General features: G+C 37.8%; 1 protein-coding gene across 1 annotated transcript in view; it reads left to right on the forward strand.

Annotated features, from left to right (window-relative positions):
- itfg1 (integrin alpha FG-GAP repeat containing 1) overlaps positions 1–24,809 on the forward strand; it is a 181,352-nt gene that overhangs the window by 5,278 nt on the left and 151,265 nt on the right. Inside the window, exons 4-7 of the mRNA XM_008404870.3 lie at positions 197–254; positions 359–436; positions 545–639; positions 24,524–24,573. Coding sequence (XP_008403092.2) covers positions 197–254; positions 359–436; positions 545–639; positions 24,524–24,573 — 281 coding nt within the window. The remainder of the gene's footprint in view (positions 1–196; positions 255–358; positions 437–544; positions 640–24,523; positions 24,574–24,809) is intronic.

Raw genomic sequence — 24,809 nt, forward strand, 5'->3', positions numbered from 1 at the left:
AAATGTCTGCACATATGCTGCCTTTTAGGGCCACAGATTAGAATGGTTTAAGTTTAAGTGTAGTTTTCAATCATTTGTCTGTTTTTTTTTTTTTTTGCCTTTCTCTTGTTTAAGTCTCATTTCACCAGTCAGACTCTGCTGCCTTTTTGTTCACCTTTGTAACTCATGACCTGCCTTCTTTGTTCCTTTCCTGCAGAAACCTCTAAGTGGCATACCATGAATTTCACCTTAACAGATCAGCCTCTTGTTATGGAGTAAGTATTAGTGTCAAGGTTTTTCAGATACATTATGCTGTGAATATTTTAAATACTAATTGCAGAAATATATTAATGTCCCTAACGGGTTTTCTTTCCCACAGTTTCAATGGCGACATGATTCCAGATGTCTTTGGGGTGACCACGCCTCCCCAAACTGTAGTCTGCTATCTTACCAAAAGGTGAAAGTAATACCTTTCAAAATGCACATTTCTTAGCATTGTCATTAGCTGCTACTCACTAATTTATTCAGAATAATATAGAATCATGTTTTTTTCCCCACACTTTAGAATTCAAGAGTGCAGGAATGATTTTAATAAATCAATCAAAATGCGCACTCCTCACTCTAATGCTTTCATTGACCTCAACAAGGACTTCACTGCTGGTGAGTAACAGATCATTTATCAAGTTTCCAATAAGAAAAAGATGAAAAATGTGTTTTGTTTGAAAGCTCAAACCAACTACTTTATGTTTGTCGGCTAGAGAAGCTGAATGAATGGTAATGGAAACATACAAAGCTGCACTTTTCGTCTCATGATCAGTGTTTAAGTTTTTTTTCTTGGGTACTTATGATGTTTATTATTATTTTTGTTTTAAAATAGTTACTGTAAAACCATCTGATTCTGTGGTCGTATTCCTAAAGCAGCTCTGCTCCCCACACAGCTCTAACCGGAGCATTTCAGTAATAAATACTGACAGCTCCAAAATTACACCAAGACTGACTACAGGCAGAAACGTTAATACATCTGCCTGTGAGTGTTGTTTTCTATTAGACTGGTGATGACAGTGCTTGTTGTCACTGATATTAGTACAGTCAAATTTGAGTTTTTGTTCTCAGATGAGCTTAAAATTGATTCTTGGACAACTTACATCACTGAAGAAATAAAAACACAAATTGTTTATCAGATTTAGCTAAGGACTTCAACATGTGAATGTTGATTCATTACATAGATTTTAACATGTTGAAAAGTTTTGATTAAAATCTGTTTTTTTCGCTTGTACAAGGTTCAGAGGTTAGCCATTGTGTTCATGCGAACAGGTTTTTCAAAAGTTCTAGTTTGTTTCACACAGTGCAGTGTGAAAGCGAACCGCAGCAGCTGAAAATGTAACAAATGTTGCAACTTTGGTCCTCAATCAAACCCAGTCTACCAGACTACCAGGTGTGAAAACACTCTTGCGCCATTCTTCCTCGGAAAACTGTTCAGGCTCTGTCAGGTTGCATGTGGATTGCCTTTGAACAGCCCATTTCAAGTCCTGCCACAAATTCTCTCAGGATTAGCCCTGGCCTTTGACTGGGTCACTCCAGAACATCCACCTTGTTGTCTCCAAATCCTTTCTGTGCAGCTTTGTGTTGTTAACTTGCCGAAGTTAAATGTTCTCCAAAGCAGATGGAAACTGCATTCATTTCACCTTTTCCATTTGCTGAGAAGCATCACCAAAGCATGACACTGCCACTGGCATGCTTCGTGCTGGAAATGGTGTGTTGGTGGCGATGTACATTTGCTGTCCACCGTTTTTTATTTTGTAGGAATCAGTTTTCACTTTGACATTAAGGGGATTTTTGTCCTGTTTTCTTTTTAGTCAAAAAAGCCATGATCAACAAAAATCTTTTTGTTGATCATGATTGATTTGCAAAAGCAGTAAAAATGGCCAAAACATCCGAGGGGTGGAATAATTTTCAGAGTCACTGTACAATTTGTACCTGTATGTACCAATCAGTAGACCAGGGGGATCTTTGTGGTAAATCTAACTTTTTTATATGCAGTCAGCCCTTTTTACTTTGCATTGGACAAATGTGTAACAGAGACATGAGAGAATTAATTGGAGAAATCTTAAAAAAAAAAAAAACTGCACATCTGGTGGGTTTTTTTCTCCTGGCTGCTGCTGTTTGTGAGGGGTGGCTTACAGAATGCAGGAAGAAAAAAAAAGTGCGAGAGAAAAGTGGGCAGGAAGCGATGGAGCGATAAAGCTCAACTGGAAAGGAGAGATGGTTTGAAAGAAGAGGATGGCTGGAAAGATAAAAGAGGGATGTGAGGGGGGGAAGAGCTTTTAGAAAGGCTCAGTTCACTGTCGGTGGAGGCCACCTGCTCCTCCAAGCGCTACCGGCTGGAGCATCACAGAATGGAGCAGGGAGAGCTTGAGTCTCTAAGATGGGCAGGTTTGTTCTTGTCAGCTGGTTCTCCCTCCATCGGATGATCAGAGTGTTTGCTGTGCTACTGAAAAAAACCCTGACAGTAAATTTTTAGATGTACATTTCAGTAGCAACAATATAGTCCCCAGATTATATGTTGAAAACAAATTCATATAATTCTTTTCAGATTCTTATCTGTATCAACCTTTGCCATGTTTCCTGTTTTTCTTTTTACATCTATAACCTTTTTATGTTTTAGTCCATCAGAGGAAATAGAAACACTAAAGTAAATACTCTGACAAAAGCTGGAAAGGTTCAAGAGATAGTAACAGCCAGCACCCAGAGGTACTGTCTTACAGCTGCTTTGTCTTTTACCTGCTGGGTATTAAGTGTTGTACCTTCAATTTTGATTGACATATCTTTTTGCACAAAAATGTGGTTGCCTATCAGAATTTCTTACAAAGAAGCTGTAGGACTGAATTAATTTCTCCTATTCTGCTTGAAGCCACATACTAGTAGTCAGTTTTTTAAAAAGCTAAAGTGAAAACAACCACTCTTTAAATAAGAGCTCTCACATAAGAAGAAACATCTGGGTCATGAAGTTTCTGTGTTGACAGCGTTTCTTTTTTTCTTGTGCAAATCTGCTGGGATAACAGGAGTAGGCGGCCTAAAATGTAGACATCTTTATAAATTAATCTGCATGGATATGTTATTTACCAGCGAGTCAAAGCCGGCACAGAAAGCATCCCACCGAAACTAAACAGAGAGTCAATTGATATTTCTTGTTTTAAAGCTTTTCAATTGGTTTTACCCTTTACCAGTGCAAATCTTTATCTTATGATTTTAATCAGTGTGCTTCCAGGGGGAAACGGATGGCGGTCCCCATCCGACCAAACAGAGAAGCAACACACACTGGTCTTTTACTGGTGCCACTTAAGAACAGGAAGAGCGGTTTCACTGCAGTGTCCAATCCTGGTCTGCTCTGTGCCGTCACTGTAAACAGATTCATAATGGTATATTGGCTGACCCTACTATATCAGCAGTTCCAGCTATGGAAGGAAAAAAAAACTGGAATTGTTTCCTTGCTAATGTCATGGCCTCATTTAGCCTGCTTATTGGTCTCTCTGGCAAAGCAACCTGGCGGTGACAGTGACATATAGCATACGGCCCATAATCTTTTCATAGTGTCATCTTTTGGCAGCCATTACCTCTAACAGCAATATATTCATATCAGATTAGTGTTTTTTTCCCTTTCTTTTACTGCCAGTTCATTTGTGTTTGTCAAACAAATCAAGAAACTTTAGACCTTAATAAACCTCATAGATTTTCTTGTTTTTCGACAAACACTTCCTTAAAACACTTGAAAACCGAATGGGTGTAATAACACTTTACAACTACCTGATGGTTAGACAACTTAAATAACAGATTATAAAACAATAAATATATTTATTGTTGAGTTCATCTGTCTAATTATTCAATAATTTAGCAGCAAAAAAGGACATTTGAATTGAGAATGTTGCTGTCTTGGTCGATTATATGGTTTTTGATTAAAATGCAAATATATGCGATTAGTCACAGACCCTGCAATTAACGTGATTCAAAATTTTAATCGAGTCTCACCACTAGATTAAAACCATGATATACATTACTACTTGCAACTGGCCTTCTCCTGTTATATTCATGAAGCATCTCCCTATTTAGGTCTGTCATTTGAAGAGTGTTATTATGGCTCCAGGTGTCGCATCACATGCCTGAAGAGAATCTATGGAGCAGGAGTCTACCAGCAGCTTGATTAGAAACTTTGTTGAGAGAAAATGTTGTAATTGCATAGTACTTATAGATGGTATTTTGTGAGAATGGCATGCACAAAGACAACAATACTGGCATAAGGATTCATTGCTAGGCAACAGGGATGGTAATTCTCTGCAGCATCCAATTAAACTACCTCTGTGTTGAAGTGGCTTGTTGATTGTCTGACTAATATCACAGGGGTGGAGGGAGAAGAGAACAGATTTGCCACCTAACAAGGCTGGCCAAGAAGAACAGTTGCTTGTTCATGAATTATGTTTACATTTTGCAGGGTACTGTAGCAGAAATTCTAGTTTTGCTTGTCATCACGCGTAAGGATATTGCGTGAGTTTTAAACTCACCAGCAACCACAGTAGTAATGTCTGAAATATACTGCTTAGCTTTTTCTGGTAAACTTCCTAAATATATTTCTCAGCCCCTTTAGCTCAGTAATCCCAGGGAAACTCTTCTGTGATTCCTCATTTTGCAACTTTATGCTATCAAAAGAAGTTCAAAACTGGGAGGCTAATCCCTAATTCAAATTTCAACACACACTTTAATTTTTAAAGATTCTTCCTCCAGGACTGATCCGACAAAACAACTATTATGTATATTTTTTTTCCCATTATATTATGCAAGTTTATTTTAGATTGGAAATCCTGTGTGCTTTCAGAACAGGGAGTTGAGATTACAGAACCAAGGGCAGTGGCTTGCAACTCACAGCGTTCATCTGAGCAATATGTCTGAGGGGAATTTGCTAAATGGTTGAGCTTTTTAACTTCAATGTGTTAAATATATCCTAAGTTGTGTATTTTCTTTAATAAGAATCTTTACGCTCTTGGGAAATCAATTTGATTAGGATTCAGAGGACACAGATGGGATAAGTGGTTTGAATACATAATATTGACACAAGTACAGATCTATCACTGCATTTGTAACGAAAACTAGATCCTTCTTAACAGAAAATGCTAACTACTCCCCATCATAAAATGCTTTGCAGTAATAGTAATAGTCTAACTTTCCAGGTTGTTTTGCTTTTTCTGAATTGTGGAGAATCTTGAGCATTGCTAGCCTGGTGGGCTTTTAGTGTTTTACTTCAGCCTTCACGTCAAAACCTGTTAAAACGTTTGTCTCATTTTTTTCTATTTCTAAAGATTTTCTTTCAATTTCACACATCCTGTATCTCGCAAAAATTCATTTTTTCTTTTTGAATACTTATAATATTAACTGTAAACTGTCCAGAGCCCACAATTTCAGAGTTTTGCCTTTTGCAATTGGGTTAGAAATGAACATCAAGATATATGAACACTGTTGTTTGCTAACTGAGTCAGAATTGTCCAAACTCACATCTCAAATGATTAGATTTTCTTCTTCCAGATCTAATCCTTAGCATATTAGAAATACTACTACTACTATAAGAAAAAGAAGGGAAACAATAATATTTTTCTACTGCTAAAACAGTGGAATATATTCATTGTAATGTCATAGTCTCCTTTGGTGTTCCACAAGGTTCAGAGCTCGGTCCAGTTTTAAACATCCTGTAAATGCTCTTGTTGAGTGATGTCATTAGGAAACACCGCGTAAATTTCACTGATAACTAATGCAATCAAGATTTATTCATCCATTATACCAGGTGATTCCAACAACTTCCTTAGCTTATAGGGAAGGAAGTGGAGTTTCCCATGAACCCCAACTAATCTGAGGTTGCTGTTGTCTGTCCATAAAAGCGCCAGGACTCAGTAGCCATCCATATTCTTACACTGGTGAGAATGTGGCTGCAGTATGTGGCAGGCTAAAATATCTCAAAGGTTGGGCATTAAAACTGTGTATTAACATTTAGCAACTTGGGTGGATTTTTGCTTTTTTTTTTAATCATAATTAGTAACTTACTTGTGTTTCATTTACAATTTTGTTGTTTTAGATATATTTTCTTGAATAATGCACTGTATGCAAGGTCATTTTACCAAAATGAGTGAACCATCATGGCTTTGTACTGGACACTGCTTTTGATGGCAATAGTCAGCGATACTTAAGGTGCTCAGATTTGTGAATCCACACCACATTCTATGATTCTGTCTATGAACTGAACTGATATGAATTTGTTACCGTAGCTTCTGAGAGGAGTTTCTATTTATGCAGATGTGTTCAGCATATAGGAAGTGTCATGAGCAAAATAGGATAGCAAATGTGTGTGTGTGTGCGTGTGCGTGTGTGTGTGTGTGTGTGCGGGTGTGTGTGTGTGTGTGTGTGTGCGTGGGGGTGGGTGTGTGTGTGTGTGTGTGTGTGTGTGTGTGTGCGTGCGTGTGTGTGTGTGTGCGAGCGGGTGAGTGTGTGTGCGTGTCTGTGCGTGTGTTTTGGGCATAATCCTCCCTATAGCTACTGCACCTACGTTGTTCCCTGTAATGGTTTTAGAAGATTAGCTCTTCCGGGAATAGCATTGCTCCATTCTGTGCGTGTGTGTTTTTCCATGTTTGTGAATGAGCCGTTTTGATGGATCGGGGTGGAAGACACAATGTGGAGTAGGGCAACATATTGGCTTAGAGACGGATTTATTCTGCGGAGCTCAACACTTTGTTCTTGGCCTGGATTCAGTATTTTATCAGTTTGTGTGTGTGTGGTGGGTGTGCATATCAAAATCAACATCAGGGTGTTGGGGACAGTTTAATAATGGTGTTGCTCAAGCTTGTGTGGGATTTGTTGGGCTGTTATAGCTATTGAAGCTTACATAATTATGTTTGCATGGATTTATATCTGTGTGTATGGGTGTAATGTGGAGTGTATCTGTTTAACAGCATTCATTCTTTATTGTTGTACCACAGTAACAAGCAGGGATAATCAGAATTAGCAGTTCTGAGTTTTTAGCTCCTCCTAACACACATAAGTGTTTGTTATAAAATGATTTTATAGATTTATAGCTTTAATGAACAGGAGAAAGAATCTTTTTTTTTTTTTTTTTTTTTTTTTTTTTGGTCTTTGACCTGCTGATCAGTGGTCAGGGCTGATGAAGAAACATTTGGCTGACTGGTTTGATGTTTTGGCTGCAGAATTTAAATAGTGTCCATACTGGGAAGGTTTTAAAATCAAAATAAAATGTTTGGGATTGCTCTATAATTATTTATCATGCGGAATATGCTGATCTATGTTTTTAAGTGCAACTTTCTGAAGCTTTCTTTAGACTGTTTGGAAGCTGGTGACTCTGTTCTCGCATCCATTCTGTTAAAATGCCAAACTTTACAGCAAATGTAAAAAATCCACCTTTAACCTGTTACAGTACATAAAATTATAAATATTTTTGGTTTTGATATTTTTTTTTTTTTTAGTTGTGTTGGGCCACAGTTGTTAGTACTTTTACAACACAGCAAGAAGGACCAAAGTCCAAATCCCACCTATGGCTTTTCTATGGGGAGTTTTCCTTTAGGTATTTTTTAAGTTATGACTCCACATCACCCTAAATTATGCGTATTTGGCTAACTGGCCACTCTAAATTTGATCACAATCCGTCATGGCTGAATGTATGCCTCTTTGTTGCCTCGTGTCTTATGATGTGTTCAGGATGTATCCTTTATTTTACAGATTGATTGCAGATGATAGACATCCGCCACCTTGTGATCCTGCAAATAAGCCAGGTTTAGAAAAAGGATGAATATTTTTTATGTTCCTTTCATAACTTTAATCCTTCTATTAACATTTTAATTAAAACATTTCAACAGTTCACTGAAATTCATTAAGCAATAAATTTCTGTCTAGCCAGCCAACTTATAAGTGGCTAAAGCTTAGAACCCTTATTAGTATTAGCTGTTTGAAAAAATAAATAAATAAATAAAACAGCACACCTGTTTTAATTTTTGGGTTTTAACATTTAAATCATGGAAATTGTTTATATTACTAACAATAAATCGAAGTGAAAAAATTGACTGGTTCAATGAAAATAATCCAGTAATGGTGTCACTGTAATAACCTTGCAAAACTGATCATAAAAAAATGATCAGTTTTTTTTAATTTTGTACTGTGTTTCTAATTCACATCACAGGGCCTCGGGGGTCACGATCATGATTGAAAGCCTAGTCACCTAAAGACGTTACTCTTGCTGTGACAGGTGTCTCGAGGGTCAGTCTGCAAACTGAACAGCTATAACTCTGTCTGGGCAAGGAGAAACACACAAAACTGTGTGTGTGCGCGCGTGTTAAATTGTTTGAGTAATGTGTATTTTCTCTGGGCGAACGGACGATTTTTGGTAATTGTTCTAAAGTAATCTTGCCCCTGAGAATTATCCACATTGTGTCACTTCTTAACCACGAATCTCATTTGTTCTCCTGAGGATTTATGAAATAGATAAACACACATTTATGGAAAATAGTGAAGAGAAAGGATTGTTGTTGCGCAACACCCCTCCACCCCCCTTCTGTCTACTTCCACTTCTCAGAGGAGGGAGATGTGCTACCAGCTCTCCATCTAATGGGTGAATTGAGTTTCCTAAATCTGCTGGGACTTTACCCTGTCCAGAACTGAAGTAAACTCTGTTTAAGCTGGCGTCGAGAAAGACTAGCCTGGTTTCTGACAACCTCCATCCAGATGTCCCACCCTTTTTCACCCTGTGAATTAGCCAGATTGAGAAGCCTGCAACCAACTTTCACAGAGCAAACCTGTTAACGGTCGCTCTTTCTCTTTATTACAACTTGCACTTGTTACTGAACCAGGTTAGTTTTAGTGACTCGGGCGAGTCCCAAGGGTGTTGTTTTAGTTTTGGCTAAAAGCAACCTATTAAACATTTTCCACTTTTTCTTCCCAGAATCAAACTTCATAGCTATTTTATAACCATCAAAGAACTTTAAGGTGACTCATTAATTGAATGTCCACAATATCTTTTATATTTTCTTAATGCTAATTATTTTATTAGTAAGGCAATTTTGCAAGGGTCAGTACAGCTTAAATCAGTAGCAGAAATAATCAAATAAGTAAAATCAATAATCTAGCCTATCTTTCCCTAATGCTGACACTGTGTACTAAAAAAGGGAAACTTTGAGAAAGACGGACTGAGTTTGACATCTTGAACCCCAGAACTGGCCTGATGTTGAAGAAGGTGTTGCAACAGCAGGAGGCTCCCAGTACAGGAAGAGTACTGACTTAGAGCGGCAGGTCTCGGACCTCAGGGTAACTTCCTCATGCGTGTAGCGGTCCTCAGCTTCTTGTCTTGCAGCTCTGTAGCTCCCTTCTCCTCGTCTCACGATCTTCCTGGTCCCACGGAAGGAACACACCAGTTCTTCCTCTTTGCCTTTGTTCTTTGCCTTGGTCTTTATCTTTGGGGTCTGAACCCAGCTGATGAGAGAAGTGCAATTTGAAGCCTCGTGTTGCAGGGCTAACGGGTTGGTCCCCATGTGCAGAACAGTCTTCGGCTCTTTGGCCCCGGCTCTTCTTCAGCTGCAGAGTTCTTTGTCCATCTCGATCTTGGCTCGAAGCTGCCTGAAGGATCCAACCAAAGATTCCTCTTGTGCACCCACCTTTCACCTACCATCTACCTCCAACACAACATCAGAGACCTTTAATTACAGTTACACATTTTACACCATTTCAAGTTCAATGTCAAAATCACATTTATAACCTTTTTGTGTCTCTGGGTTAGCATTCATTTATAATATTATACCCATAACTTATTAGTTACTCTTATTATAATCACAATGTGAGTTATTACAGACATTTCTGAAAAGAAACCAAGAATAATCCATTATTCTAATTATTTGATACCAAGTTACAGTTACTTGTTTCACCTGTAAGTACTTCGATAAGTGTAAGAGTAAGTGTAAATATTCTTATAATTAAACCAACATCAACCATTGGTTAAACCAGTATTAATTATTGGTTTAATCATAAGTTATTATTATTATTAATTTAAGTATTTTACTCTGGGTCTATATCCAATTACTCAAAATGTTTAGATTATATTCTTTAAACCTTTAATGCTTTGAAATAAGGAGTAGTCTGAACTATTTTTATATTGATACAGGCTGGAAACTTTCTTCCTCTTTCTTCAGGAAACCTGCTCTTCCTGTTCCATGACTCTCTTTCTGCCTGACTATGATTTTTTATGATTAAATAGAAAAAAGTAGAATTAAAGCAAAGTTTGGAGGACACAATAACAATACACACAACCAACAGTACAGTCTGACTCTACTGTTGGGTCTTGATGTCACCTGTGTAGTAATTTTCAAAGATAACTTTATTCATTCTTACTATTAAACTAAAATCTCCAGCATGGGGAAGTGGGATGAGCTCGACTTTTCTCGACAGGATGCATATTCTTTTTTCCACATAAAGATCTGAAAAGTATACAATGGATTTGTATTCAGCTTCTCTTAGTTTATATTTTGTAGAGACTGAGATTTTTATTTGTCTTTGTCACAATGGCTTCTGTTCAGTTGGACTGAGTTGAGAGTTTGTATAAGTATACATTTTTCAACTTTTGCCACTGATTATTAAGCATTTTTAGCTCAGGACTTTGACTGAACCATTCTAACACAGGGATATTCCTGGATATAAGCCAAATCATTATGTCTGACTTTCTTCTTCTGACTCCTCCATCAAGTCAGCTTTAAAGTTTACGACTACTAGTTGTCCTGCCAACAGGATCCAGCTGAGCTCTGGATCTATGCAGCTCCTCCAGAGTTACCATTGGTCTCTTTGCTTCTTCTCTGCATAATCCCTCCCTTTACCTATTATCTCTTGGCAAGTTTTTACATCACCCATTCCATGTTCGGATGACAGCATTCGTTGTTCTTTCAAAGAGCTTGAATACGTTTGTAAGACACTGCTTTCCTTCGGCTAGAATAACAGGCAGCAGTTATTGATTATTTGGACTCTATTTGCATATCTTCTGGCCAAGTTTGCCAGTGAGGGAACCCTGGTTTCGGTTGGACAAATCTGTTTTCTCAGCTGACAGCTGTGACATTTCCCTCAGAATGCCAAAGGCTCCCCTCCGTCCAGCTGAGGGATGACCCAGTCGAGGGGTTAAAGACGAAGGGAACAAATCGATACAGATAAACACTGAGGTCTTGACTGATAAGCTGCAGGATGTCTTTTAGCTTAACTATGAACAAATATACACAAGATACAAGAGTCACAAGAGCAACCGAACGCACACACACGCTGTGGTTTAATACATTTTATTTTGCTTCATTATTGTCAACATCATTCAAAGTCCATCTCAAACACAAAGAAGACATCTTTCCTGCAGACCCATAAATAAAGCAATTTGATCATTTGGCTGGATGGCCTTCCTTGAGCTCGTTTTGAAACCGCCCTGCAGGGATGAACCACACGTGTGCGTGTATGCGTGTGTGTGTTGCTGCTGTGGCATTTACTATATCCCTTTGACAGCCAAGGCAGAATAGGAGTCACAGCTTGTTTGCTGGGTAACAGGCTAACAAATAAGCCTCTCAGGGGCAGTAGAGACATGAAGTAAAGGATTGGCTCTGTGCCTCGCGCCTTCCCATCACTTCACATCATTTTCTTTACCTCCGTTTCTCTTTTCCTACGTTTCAGCTGGACTTTCTGTTCTGTTCCTACTCTCGTCTTGTTTTAAGATAATACACTTTTTCTTTGAAAAAAAAAGTACTGCTTTTTTTGTTTTTTTTTACCCCAGACAAAGGCAAACATACACCTAATGGTCTTCGTCTTCTTGTGTCGCCGAGTGAGGCAACGGCGTACATGCACAAAAACACGACGCATATCAGTTAATACAGCAGGTGGAGTGCAGGCTGTCAGATCTTCTTTACACGCTGCCTGAACAAACCAGAGAGCTGCTGCCGGAGCTGGAAGGTGTTTTATAGGTCCAAGATGGAGATGTTATCCTCATGTTCTTTGCTTTGTAACCTGTCTGTGTAAAATAAAAAAGTAGGACTTAGTTCTGATTTTTGAGTGGAAAAGGTACTTTGAGTACCGAATTTATGTTTTGATATTGGAAATCCCCCCCAAAAATCAGATAATTTAACTCAAAACTAAAGAAATGGATGCTGCTACTTGAAAAATGAGTAGATGTGTAGTTTTTTTCTATCAAGTTCTAGTTTTACTTATCTAGGTAAGAGTTGTTCTAAAATAGAAACCGGCAGACAAAAAAATGAGTTCACTCATTAAAGGAGTCACACAGTGATTCTATTCTGATGTATAGGCTCTGCACCAAACCGCACTGCGCTATCATAGTTTGGCTTCTGTTACTTTCTTTTCTGCTCTCCTTCATCTCTGCAACTATCCAAACATCCTCAGTGTTTTACAACCACTTTAAAACTCACTTTAACTACTCAACAAAATACATCCAACTTTTAAAAAATAGAGTTCCTTTACTATATTGACAAAGTACATACTATTTCTTTCTTGTCTCTTAATCTGTCTGTGTTTTTTTATTTTTTAATCCAAATGGGATGTTGGCACAACACTTGGATCTGTCTGCACCAGCAAAGGTGTTTTATAAGATCAGGCTGAAGCTGAACCTAAGATGACTAACAACAAACCTGCAGACTGACTTTTGTGTGTTGCTCTGAACACAACACTGCACATCATAGCTGAGCTAAACTTAGATTGGATTTGGATATATATATGTTAGATTTATGTATGATTAACTCCAAGAAGGGCTTTGACTGGATTGATAGGATAAGTTGTTTGTTAAGATATCAACAGCCCAGAAGAAGAATGGAATCAAGTGAACTACTTGCACTCAAAGCAACGATGTGTGGATGACCTTGGAGTGATGTCTCACACCTATCAATGAATACACAATAAGCTGTAACAAGTAGATACAGCTTATTGTATCTACTTACATGTTGGTCATCTGGACTGAGATCAATAGTACAGTGGACGCATATCACAACATTTCTGATATGCGTAGGATTTAAGGAAAGACATTGGAGGATGTGGAAGTTTTTAAAAAACCTTCCCATCAATAGATAGTTGCCGATGTGAAGAACGGAGCCAGAAAGGCATGGAAAACCTTCAACCTTGAAGGACTTGTCACCATGAGCAAGTTTTACAGTTTTATTTGAACACCGACATAAACTATACTCTCCTTTTTTGAGCAGTTATTTGCAGTACAATTGTCAAAGCCATAAAGAGATTGCAAACCTTTACAACTGTTTGAAAAACAAGATGAGGAACACTGACCACTGAAACAGAAACAGCCAAGTGTGAAAGAAGATATCCTTAAGAGAAGCTGACGATGGATCAGCCATGCTCTGCTGATAAGATTTGGATGCAGATGTCAAAAGTCTGAGCTGAACCAGCCGGAAAGAAATACAGATGGCTGAAGATCGCTGGTCAGCGGTCTTTGCTCCAAGGGAGCCAGCAAATGATTTTAATAAGTGTAGTAAAGTAGATAGCTGATGTTATCATTTGTAATAAGAACATAACAGGTGATCATCAAAACCCCCCAGTGTGGACTTGGCTCTGAGGTCTTTCTAGGTTATTTGCTACATTCATTAAAAAGTGCTCTTCATTGTGAATCCAATTAGGACTAACTCAGGAAGAGAGAGAGAGAATCTGAATCCAAGTGTCTCTCCCTGAAAAGTTTGTCATAGTCTGAATTTAGACATTAGAGATTTTCTATTTTCAGATAATTTGGGACAATATTTGTGTCAACACTCTGTCCATTGCCTTTATGGGAATGGATGATATTTACAAATATGTTTTTAGCTGATATATTTACATTATTTCCGGTGAAGATTAATAACTTTAAGAAGACAGAGAGAAGTTTTGGAGCTAGTCTTCAACATGATAGCCTGACTTGATTGTACACATGCACTGAATGCCAATTATCTGGAATTTGCATAGATAGCTAGACTGATATTGGTGCAGCATCTTTCAAATAAATGTGCATCTAACTTTAAACCCTACATGGTTGATATTGTATCAACAAAGGCTGCACGATATTAGAAAATCTTGAGGAGGCGATAATATTGATAAACTTTACCATGACGATATCGGGTGCGGTATATACTTGTTTTCTTCTTTCCTCCCCTTCTAATCTGTACTTCTTATTCTGAACGTTATTGTCTTTTGTGTAGTGTGAGTTTTGTTGCCCTGTCTTACTGGCAAAATGTTGCATTTGCTACTAAATTGCTACTTGAAAACTTGTAAAATATAGTAATTAACAATTAGTGCACTCCAAACATTAAATGAATGTCATATGAATATAGAAATGACTGCTCTCGATACTCTTGATTTTGCAGTCTTGGTATCAGCATTGTTACACTGTGCTGAACATGATGGAAACCAGATTTGGTAGCTCTAAAATCTAAGGAAACTTCTAAATGATTTGCTTTCTCTGCCAATAAGGCAGACCCTTTTTGTGCTCATGTTCTCAGTATTTTAAACTCATAATGTTCTTTTTTTTTTCATTTTGTTTTGTTACCATGTTTTAGAGACTTAGAAATCAATCAGCTTGAGAAAACCCATAATTGTGCCCTTCAAGGGTCAACAGCAAATCTATAGAGAGTTTGTGACATTTATTGTTTTTATGGGTCCAAAACATATCAACATTACGTTTTCTCACAGACTTTTCAAAGTTACAGTTTTTCTAGTCAGACAAAGGGAACCCAGCAAACATGAGTTAATGGAAATGTTTTGCATTAAAAATAAACATGGTTTGTCTCAAACACAAACTGTTTGTCAGAGAGTAAGTACCAACTTTGACCTTATAGATAGTTATGTTGTGAAACTTTAACCTGAGTAACAGCTAAATGTGATTAAAGTCTGATGCCCTTCCTCCTGTCCTGAAGCTACACTTCACAACATGCCACATGCACAACAAGCATGGTATGTTATTTCAGAACAAGCTTACAGTCTGAGATACTTAAATCACAATCATGACCATGTTGTAATCAGTATTCTCCCTGATTACTGACAGAATTTACCCTCTTCTGCTTATGTGCCATATTTGTTAGGCGACACGGTTACCACATTTGCCTTTTTGTGTTCTGGTCCATTTGCAAAAACCATCACATGTCCGCTGCTTACCTCTCAGAAAGCATCATAGCACCTTTTGAGGTTGCAAATAAAGCGACGATGCAGTGGCAAGTGGGGAGGATGATGTGAAAGTGAGTCAAAGCAAGCAGATGGTGCACACTCATGTCTGCTGCCATCTATCTTCCCAGAGTCAGAGTTCACCCTCTCTGCTGTGGCTCAGAATCCTCCGAGCGTCGCCCTATCTGTTTATACACAGGCTAATAGGACGGCCGGTCTTCATCCCCGTACGGCACCTCGGCATAATTTAATACTGGAACATAATGCCGCTCCAGTCAAACACTCAACTGAGGCCTTCAAATTGCCTCCAATCCCCTTAACAAATCTGCAGAGGCTATGAATAATTTGAGGGCCTGCTCATCTCTTCTGTCTTCTGTTCTTCTCGCTTCTCCTCCTCCTCTTCAGATTAAACCTGAATCAAATAGCTTGATTTTGCTTTTAGTTTTATTTTTGTAATTACACAGTCCCAGACAATTTACCAGACTGACCTTGTTCAGCTTCAAAGATATTAAGCAGAAGTAACATTTGGAAGAAGTACCCAGAATGAATACAGAGTAAAATCCTGACTGCCTGAGTGGAAGCAAAAGTAGACCTGTTGTCACAATAAGAAATTTTGATAAATAGTCCCAGAAGTTATTGTGATTATGATAATATTGTCATTTTGAGGCTATTTTCAGGTAATGTGATGATAATGCAAGAACACGTTCTCAAAGATTGGTAAACTTTAAAGTCTAATAAAGATTTAAAACTGAATTTTGAAGACATTTTAAGTATTCAAAATGAATAAAACAACAGAAACAACAAATAAAATGAATTACGGAGTCTGTGCAAACAAAGTCATCCTTCAAATAAAAGGGCTAATTGAGACCAAAGCACCAGACTGAAGACTTTAGTTATCCAGTTTTTGGTAGAAAAGAGAAAAACAATAAATAATGCAAATGGAAATTACTGAGCTTGTTTTAATTTATCATGTGATTTACAGATTTGTTGCTTATTGTAATAGGCCTTGGAAAAAAATCTTTTCACTTTATTTCTCCTATTATTGCTGACTTTTAATTACCAAGTAATCAAGTAATTTTTCAAGTACAAGCTGCAGTTTTCAGACGCGGAAATGAGATCTAGAGCCTGTTGAAGGAGTTTTTGTCTGGATTTGACCTAAAGAAGAGTGGAACCTTTGTGCTGCACAGGGCCATTTTCCCAGCAGCGTGTGCCTCAGTTTACCTCGCGGAGCTGTTTGTTTTAGAAATACTTTGAGCTGTGTCAGTCGGGGCTTTTAAAACCCTGCTATTAGGAACAGACACACTTGCAATTATTCCGTTAGCGTGAAAAGACTGGCTGATTGTCAGTGATTGGCTGGATCACAACCTGATGACAAAGGAACTCGCAGATCCACACACAGACATTTAAATAATGTGCTGAAATCAGCCACGCCGTGCGGGGGTGGGCGTTTGTGTATTTGTGCGGGCGCCTCATCGTGAGCACGTTCATGTGGGTGTGAAGGCAGGAATGTTCAAGTGCCGTTGTGATGGAGGGACAATTTTAGCACCGTCACAAAAGCTGGAGTCAGCGTGCGAGCCCAGGCAATAATAAAGTGATTATACATTACCTTCTGTTGCGAAAGAGTCGCCTTTTGATTCTAGTGAGCTGCTTTTTTAAGGTCCAGATCTACCTCAAACCACGTGTTGCTTTCTGTAGGTGTCTCTCCAAGTCTTTTTTGTGGGTTTTTAATACTGTTGTTGTGTCTTCAGACGTCACAGGTAGCATATCTCCCATTTCTCAGCAACATGACATTTTACTTACAGCTCTGAGTCCCTGCAGCGGTTATGCAAGCCCAGCTTCCCACACACAAACACATTTATATACTTCAATTATATATGCATCCTTCCAGAGTGGTGGAGGATGACAGCTCCATTAGCTTGTGCTTTAAATGCATGTATTTACTCAATCTGCAAAGAGCCAAGTCAGTACTGTTGAGCTGGTTCAGGACTTAATTTTTGGAAACTTTGCGGGGGTTTTTTATGGATAATTTATAGATTGCATAAAACCAACAAATGAATTGAATTTATAGATAGTTTGGAACAGTTGAGTGTGCAAGTTTTTAAGAATCACAGGAAAAGGGAAAATGTTGACTCCAAAGTAAAGTGGAGTGATATTTACTTGTGAAGGCATAGTAACATAGCAACAAGAATTTAGAAAGACAGTTTTTAGTGATTTTAGACAGAACATGTCTAATCATTGTGTATGAATGGAGATGTTGAAAAGTGAGGGGAAAAAAGCTTTTTCTCAGTGAGCAAAGTAGAAAACCGATAGCTTCACAAAAGTGGCATCTGGATTGAGTGATCTCGTTTATTTACTGTCTAAAAACCTCAAGTGCCTTAAAAACGTTTTTAGTCATTTTACACAAGAACATGTCTAATCATTGTGTTTAGTTACAGCAAAGTGGGTTTAAATAAAGCTTTATCTCGGCCAGAGAAACAGAAAATGAACAACTTCATAAAATTGTTGTCTCCATTGAATGTTCAAGTTTGATCACATGATCATTGAGTAATGATTTAAAAATTTAAGTTTTTAAATTGGCTTACATTTTTTTAAATTTAAGTTGATTTAAAAAGGATGCTTTATCATTTTCAAGAATGGTAACGGCATAATAATGCAAGCACACATTCTCAAATGTTCAGTAGATTTTAAAGTCTATTGATCTTTAACACTGGAACTGAAAGACATGCTAACTATCCAAAATAAAAACAAAACAACAGAAACAGCAGATATAATTAATTACAAAGTGTCAACAGTGTAAGCTAAATAGTCCTGAAAAAAGGGGGCTATAGTTGAGAGCTAAGCCCCAGACTGAAGACTTTTGTCATCAAGTTTTAGCTAGAAAGAGAGAAACGATAAATCTTGCAAATTGAAATTATTAATATCGTTTTAATTTATAATGAGTTTAATTGATTTATTGCTGTACACATGAACTCCTACCATTAGGTTATTATTCGTCTTTCTCAGATGGTACCAACACTGGTCTGTCAAAATTTTATGATTGACTTTCATTCTTTTTGTTCCATTTATTGACTTGCAGAGCAAAGAGTGAAAATAATATTAAAACATATTCCTCTGAGTTCAATATAAGACCTGCACATATATCAGGCCGTCTCCTTGTCTTGTTCAATTTGATGAAATTGTATTTATAGCATACCAAATAATTTCAAAAGTAATGACATTATATGAAACTTTACGTTGAAGATATGTGAAGTCTCAATTGTGCTATGAAGAAAAACCTTCCATCATGCCGCTATTTAATCTCAAGTTGGATAAAACAACAAGTTTGCCTTTATATAAAAAGAATATGACTCAACCAGAGCCACTGTAGCTCTGTCTGACTTTAATGTGGCTTTTAGGAGTTTCACCGCTTTACCAGGTGCTGGGTTAATTGTTTTTACAATAATCTGGCTTTCTTATTACTAAAGACAATAACATCCAGCGCCCTGTTCTTGTTATTCTACAGCACATAATATCAATATAATTTAAAAACAGACACTAATTGGATTCTTTTTTTTATCAGTAAATTGAAGGTAATTGCTCTTTAGTGGGAGTCGATTTGAATATTGAACCCGACAAACAACACAAGCCCAATTTACCAAGACACTCATGCTAATTCAGAAACGGTTTGTGAAATTAAACCATGTTAGCATATCCTAAAGAAATGAGAATATTACAAGGAGGACTCTGTCTTTCTGTCCTTATTTATGTGATGTATCTTAATTTGAAAAAGTAAAACTGTGTTGCATTGAACAATAGTGGCACCACTTAGGTTTTGTATTAAAGGGGCCATATTATGTGTTTTCCAGGCACGTTGTGCCATTTTATAGCAGAATCAAGTAACAAAATGAACTTCAGTTGTTATAAAAAATCCTGTATATATCCATAATGACTCAAAATAAATTTTTCTTCCTGATTTAACATCTTGAAATTGGGTCTCTTGCTCTTTCTGAAACTCTGCCTTCAGGAAGTCATCACATCACTTATCTGTTAACCCTTTAATAAAAATTTTAGCTGTAGCTCGCATAATGAGGTCAGAAGATGCACAGTCCCACCAGGTGTTTGTTAATTGCTGATGGCTAGTCTGAAGGAGTTAAGGGGATGGAATTGCAGGTGGGGCCTCCTCTGTGAGGCAGAAGCTCAGAATCTTGGAACTTGCAGCTCCAAGGAGGAGCTTTGTCCTCGAAGGTAGAGCTAGGACTACTTGGATGTTTTACACAGCTAAATGGTTGCCATGAATATTAAAGGATTTCTCAAACATGCATGAAAAAAATCAAAGCAACACTCAATGTATGTTTTTGTCAAGGGAATAACATTATAACATGATGTAAAGCTCAAAAATGTCAATTTTTCATAATACTGCTCCTTTAATTTGCACTTTATGGGTTTATTATAGATTGAACTAATGAAGGAAGACTTGAAGAACAAAAGTTAAAAAGGTCTTTCATTCGGGCTCAACAGCAGATTTTTTTTCTGGAGATCTGTCTGTGCTTATCTCTCTTTTAACACCGATCGGTGGGGAGGCGGAGGACCTGCTCCACAGTCACAGCAATAAGAGTTTGCAAAATGGAGATCTCTGTATGCATCGCTCTGCTCCAACACGCTCCTCTCACTGAATCAGCAGACTCACGGCTAATCAGCCAATCCCGGCTGGATTCTGTCTAAGAGGCCTGATTGGCTGATTAACTAAGCTCATCAAAATGCCACCCGTAGCGGCCGCAGGACGCACACAGCAACGAGGAGAAGGACAAACACACAGCCAGCGTTTTAGTGTGAACCCTACGCTCTGTGTGTAATGCATGCATGAATTGGTTACTTGCTTTGTTTATGTAAAATGTTCTGAGTTCATGTTCACAACTTGTTTGAAGTTTAAAGTGAATTCTGGGTTTTAACGGTTGTAAAACAAAAAAAAACAAAAAAAGAAGAGGCATTTAGTTTGAGGCTGTGGTAACAACAATCAAATATGAAAATATGAAAATCTGATTTCTGAAATCTGAAAATCTGATTTCTGAAATCTGAAAATCTTCACTAATCTGAAAATCTGAAAATCTTTACTAATAAATCACCAAAATTGGTTGTTGGGATGCTGAGGTTTTAGGATGAATGTAACTATGTCGCTATATACCTGACTCTAAGATGTTTTAGATGTTTCTGTTGCTTAGGAAACTCTCTAATCCAGGGGTCCCCAAACTACGGCCCGTGGGCCGGATCCGGCCCGCCTCCACATTTGGTCTTAGCTCAGGGCTCCCGTTAGTCATTATCGTGAGTTAAAATTTTCACGAAAGTAAAATGTTCGTTTTTGTGGCGCTTCTGTTATTTTGAAGGGATATATAAACGTTACCATAGCGACCAGAGTCAGAGTGTTTGGGCAGTGGTCGAGAGGAGATGAGTAGAGCTTGTGAGTCTTAAGTCTGGTTTAGACGGCAAGATTTAAGAATTGTCGGCCGATTCTCCAAACCTCTGTGACCACAGAGCTGATAAAAGTACAACAGGTTCTATCGGTTTCTGTGTCCAAGGCAGGAGCAACACGAACCGATTCCAGTCACGAACATCCCGATTCCAGAGGATAATTCAGTAAAACCCCCAACATAGCGGGAATTTAGAATAACCAAACACGGATGACAATGTAGAAGCAATAGTGATAGTTTGTGGACTCATTTTAAGAGATAAAAGATGTAAAAAAAAGAATAGGCGGTGGATGAAAGACGACGGTAAGCAGCCGCTCTATTTGCTGCATTATGATTTGGAGGTGACTATGTTTTTTCATAGTTAACATTTTTAACTGAATAAACATAATAATGACCTTTAGATTTAATAATAAACATTTTCACATATCATCTCCGATATCCACCGGACTCTCAGTTGCGCAATATGTCAGCCGTTCTCGTTCTCTACAGGTCGTATTCTCGTTCCAAGTCAGGGAAAACCCCACAGGCTGCGATAAAAGGGCCAAGACAACCCAAATAGGGCATATTCCGTATTTAGTGGGAACACCAACATGCAGAAGCCTTATCTGACTGTTCATCTCCCCTTCTTCCCCCCGGGCCGCAACAAAATTCCCAAGTCTTGATCGGTCCGCGGTCATAAAAAGGTTGGGGACCACTGATTTAGCACATGCTAGTAGCAGACACGAAGGATCAGCACTTTTACTGTTACAGTTACTGTTCGGAAATTACCGTAATCAGTTCTGTTAAATCTAAACTTGGCAACTTTTTCTTTTTCGACCCTAATAAATGTGATATTCAATTGACCTGTTATGACTAAATTTTTGGGTGTCCGCCCCCCTCTGCTGCTGCTGCATTGTTGTGGAAAACCTGGAGCGGCAGAGATATCTGCGGCTTATATGTGTATGTTTACTGATTAAAAAAAAAAAATTGGAGGTTGTGGCTTATAGTCCAGTGCGGCTCATAGTTCGGAAAATACAGACTATAATCCTTCCTGGATCTTTTCTGTGAAGAACCCAGAGAAGGTTGTTTGATTGTGCTTTCTGGAAAACAATACATTTTTAAATTTAGGCACTCCTGCAATCGTCACACTTTTTCTGTTACAAACTGACTCCGGCCCCCAACCAGAGAAGGGAAAAGTTATGTGGCCCTCACAGGAAAAAGTTTGGGGACCTCTGCTCTATTCAGACTCTGGGCCTGATGGTGATTGAATTCTGAGGTATTTTTGGGCCCAAGTAATAAATTAAAAGCCCCCTGATTAAGTTCTTTGTCTGTGTGAGGATGGAGGTGACTCACGAGTCTTGTGGAATATTAGTCCTATAGTCAAGTTTTTTTGTATAACACATTTCAGCAACAAGGCAGTTTAATGTGTTTTACACAATAAAAACATAAGAAAAAAACAATTATAAAACAAGCAATAAACATCAAACGCCATCATCAAAATCATTAAGCAAATATACATTAAACATGTTGCTCACTGTTCTAGTTATTATGAATCAAAGGGAACTATAAACAGGTGGGTTTTTCGCCATGATTGTTTTGGCAGTTATGCCGTTTTCTGAAAGTTTGTTCCAGTTTTGAGGTGGCAAGAAGCTGAATGCTGCTTCTCCATGTCTGGTTCTGGGGATGCAAAGGAGAACCAGAACCAGAAGACTTGAGAGGACTGGAAGGTTGATGGAACAGTAGATCTTTAAAGGGGCAGTATTATGTATTTTCCAGGCACATAGTGCCAGTTTATAGCACAATTAAGTAACTATGTTGCCTTCATTTGTTATGAAAATGGCTATACGTATTAAATATGACTCAAAAAAAATGTGACTTTGTAAATTAACACCTACAAATTGGGCCTCTGACTCTTTTTAAAAACTCCTACTCTTTCTGACACATCTGCCTTCAGGAAGTCCTCGCAATGTCGCACCACTATTAACCATTTAACAACTTTTTTTTTTTTTTTTACCAGCTTTTCACTGAGAAGGAGCTTGTATGATGAGCTCAACAGATGCCCAGTTCCACCAGGTGTTTGCTGGCTAGTCTGAAGGAGTTGAATGGATTAGTCGCACGTGAGGCATTTTGTACAGCTGAATAGTTACGACAGGAGATTAAATGATTTCTCTTAATGAGTGCATCAAGGCAACACTCATGTATGCTTTTGATGAGGGAATAACATTATAACATGATGAAAGTAGATTTTATACAATACTGTCCTTTTAATGCATTTTGGTACTATGCCATTCAACGATTTCTAAACTAAAGGAAGTATTTTAAAGTCTATTCTTTAGTTATAGAATGATGTGGGTCTATAGTTTCACACATCATTCCTAACCAATCCCACCGCTGTGCTTTAAACTCGCTTCTGGCGACAGCATGTGCGTTGGAGGCAATCACTCGATGTAAAATGTCTGTCGTTGCCACGTTCATTATGCAGGACCTCCACTGTTCCCCTCACTAATGCAACAACCTTTCCTACTTTCCCTGTTCCCAATCCATTATCACTCAGATTTGTTTTTTCTTCTATGCAGAGCTCTGAAACGCGTCGAGCCCAGCTCTGCTCTGAGGCAGATCAATGGCGATATTTATTTCATGTCCAATTATTGGGGCAGAGCCACAGAACGCGGCGATTAAAGTAATCGTCGTCTCGCAGAGAAGCACACAGAAAACCGCTTTAAAAGTGCAGCCTGCAGCTCGAAGCTTCAAGCACAGGCAATATGAGTACAAGTGCAGGGTTATAAGATTCCAATAGCGAAAGCTACAGGCATTACCAGGGGGCGAAGACCTGAGAAAGCTCAGAGAAATCCTGTTGCTCTGAGCACCATATTTTCTCCATAATATGTTTTTTTCACCCTTTTCTTCACCTGGTTTTCCCTCTGACTGCTCAAAGAAGCTAATTCATTGTGGAATCTTTAATAGATTTTCATACAAAAACATACTACAGATTACTGTGTTACAGTTCATACTTGTATTATTTCTGATGTGACATTGCTCAAATATGAAGCAGATTTTCTTTTTTTTACCTAATCTGAAACGTTTACCGTCAATATTTGAAATTACACAGTTCCTTTCTCTGATTGGCTGTGCTAAGTACTAGAACTTCACTTCTGTCCTCACTGATCTGAAAGTTTTCTGTCATCCATATTAAATTTAAAAGTTCATCAGCAGGTTCTGTGAATCATCAGATGACACTGCAATTGCCAGCATTTTCATTTATTCTCGACACACATTAAAAATGTTGCAGTTTATACTAATGGAACTCATACAATAGATGTTTTGGTGCATCTACAAGTTTTAGAAAAAAATAAATCTAATGGTATTAGTCTATAAACACAAAAGAGTCGATGTACAAAAAAAAAAAATGTACTGAATTTATTTGTGTACATCAGTTAATATCAATTATACCAAAAATATTTCTCGGCAAAGTTGATTCAACATGATTTGTCTTTTGATCAGTCTTTGTTTCTCCTGTGCAAGTTTAACAGTGAATAAATAAAATAAATGGAATTTCCATCAGCTAAATTAAGTCAGAGAAAACTGCTTTCTTTTTTTTTTCAGCCTGCAGTCATTTCTGCATTTAGTTTGTTTTTATTCAGTTTGCAGAATGTGGGTGTGAAGTTCTGACTTATTTAGTTGACTCTCTCCTCCTCGGTTACAGCAATAATTGGAGGGGAAAATAACTTAGTTTTATATGCAGGTTTTGATTGCAATTTTTCTAGTTTTTCTACTGTAGCAAAGCTCTCATATGTGCTTTACCCTGGGCTTGATCACGCTGTCATTTCAACAATTTTATTTGAAGAATAATTACCAAATGGAAAAACAATATCCCTTCTAATAACATGCCTTCTCTTTTCTCTCGCCTTTGTTTCCTACAACAGATTTGTTCCTGACAACTGAAGATGGGAACTTTGAGACTTGGCTAAATAAGGTAACAAATGTCTATTATCTTACCTGATTTACAGATATAGATAATTTTATGAGGCCCGTTGACCCAGATGAATATATCTAAAATAAGCAGGAAAATGTGTAAACGCGTTGGTCTTGTAGCATTCAAGTAAAAACAATTAAAACTATTGCATATAAAGTGGAATAAATATTGTCAGTTCAGATTCAAAGTTCAGCAGTTTGTTTTAAATTATGTGTGAAGATACCCAGCTTTATTTT

Source organism: Poecilia reticulata, chromosome 3 (assembly GCF_904066995.2).
Source record: "Poecilia reticulata chromosome 3, P_reticulata-male-v2, whole genome shotgun sequence".
In the NCBI taxonomy this organism is placed as follows: Eukaryota; Metazoa; Chordata; class Actinopteri; order Cyprinodontiformes; family Poeciliidae; genus Poecilia; species Poecilia reticulata.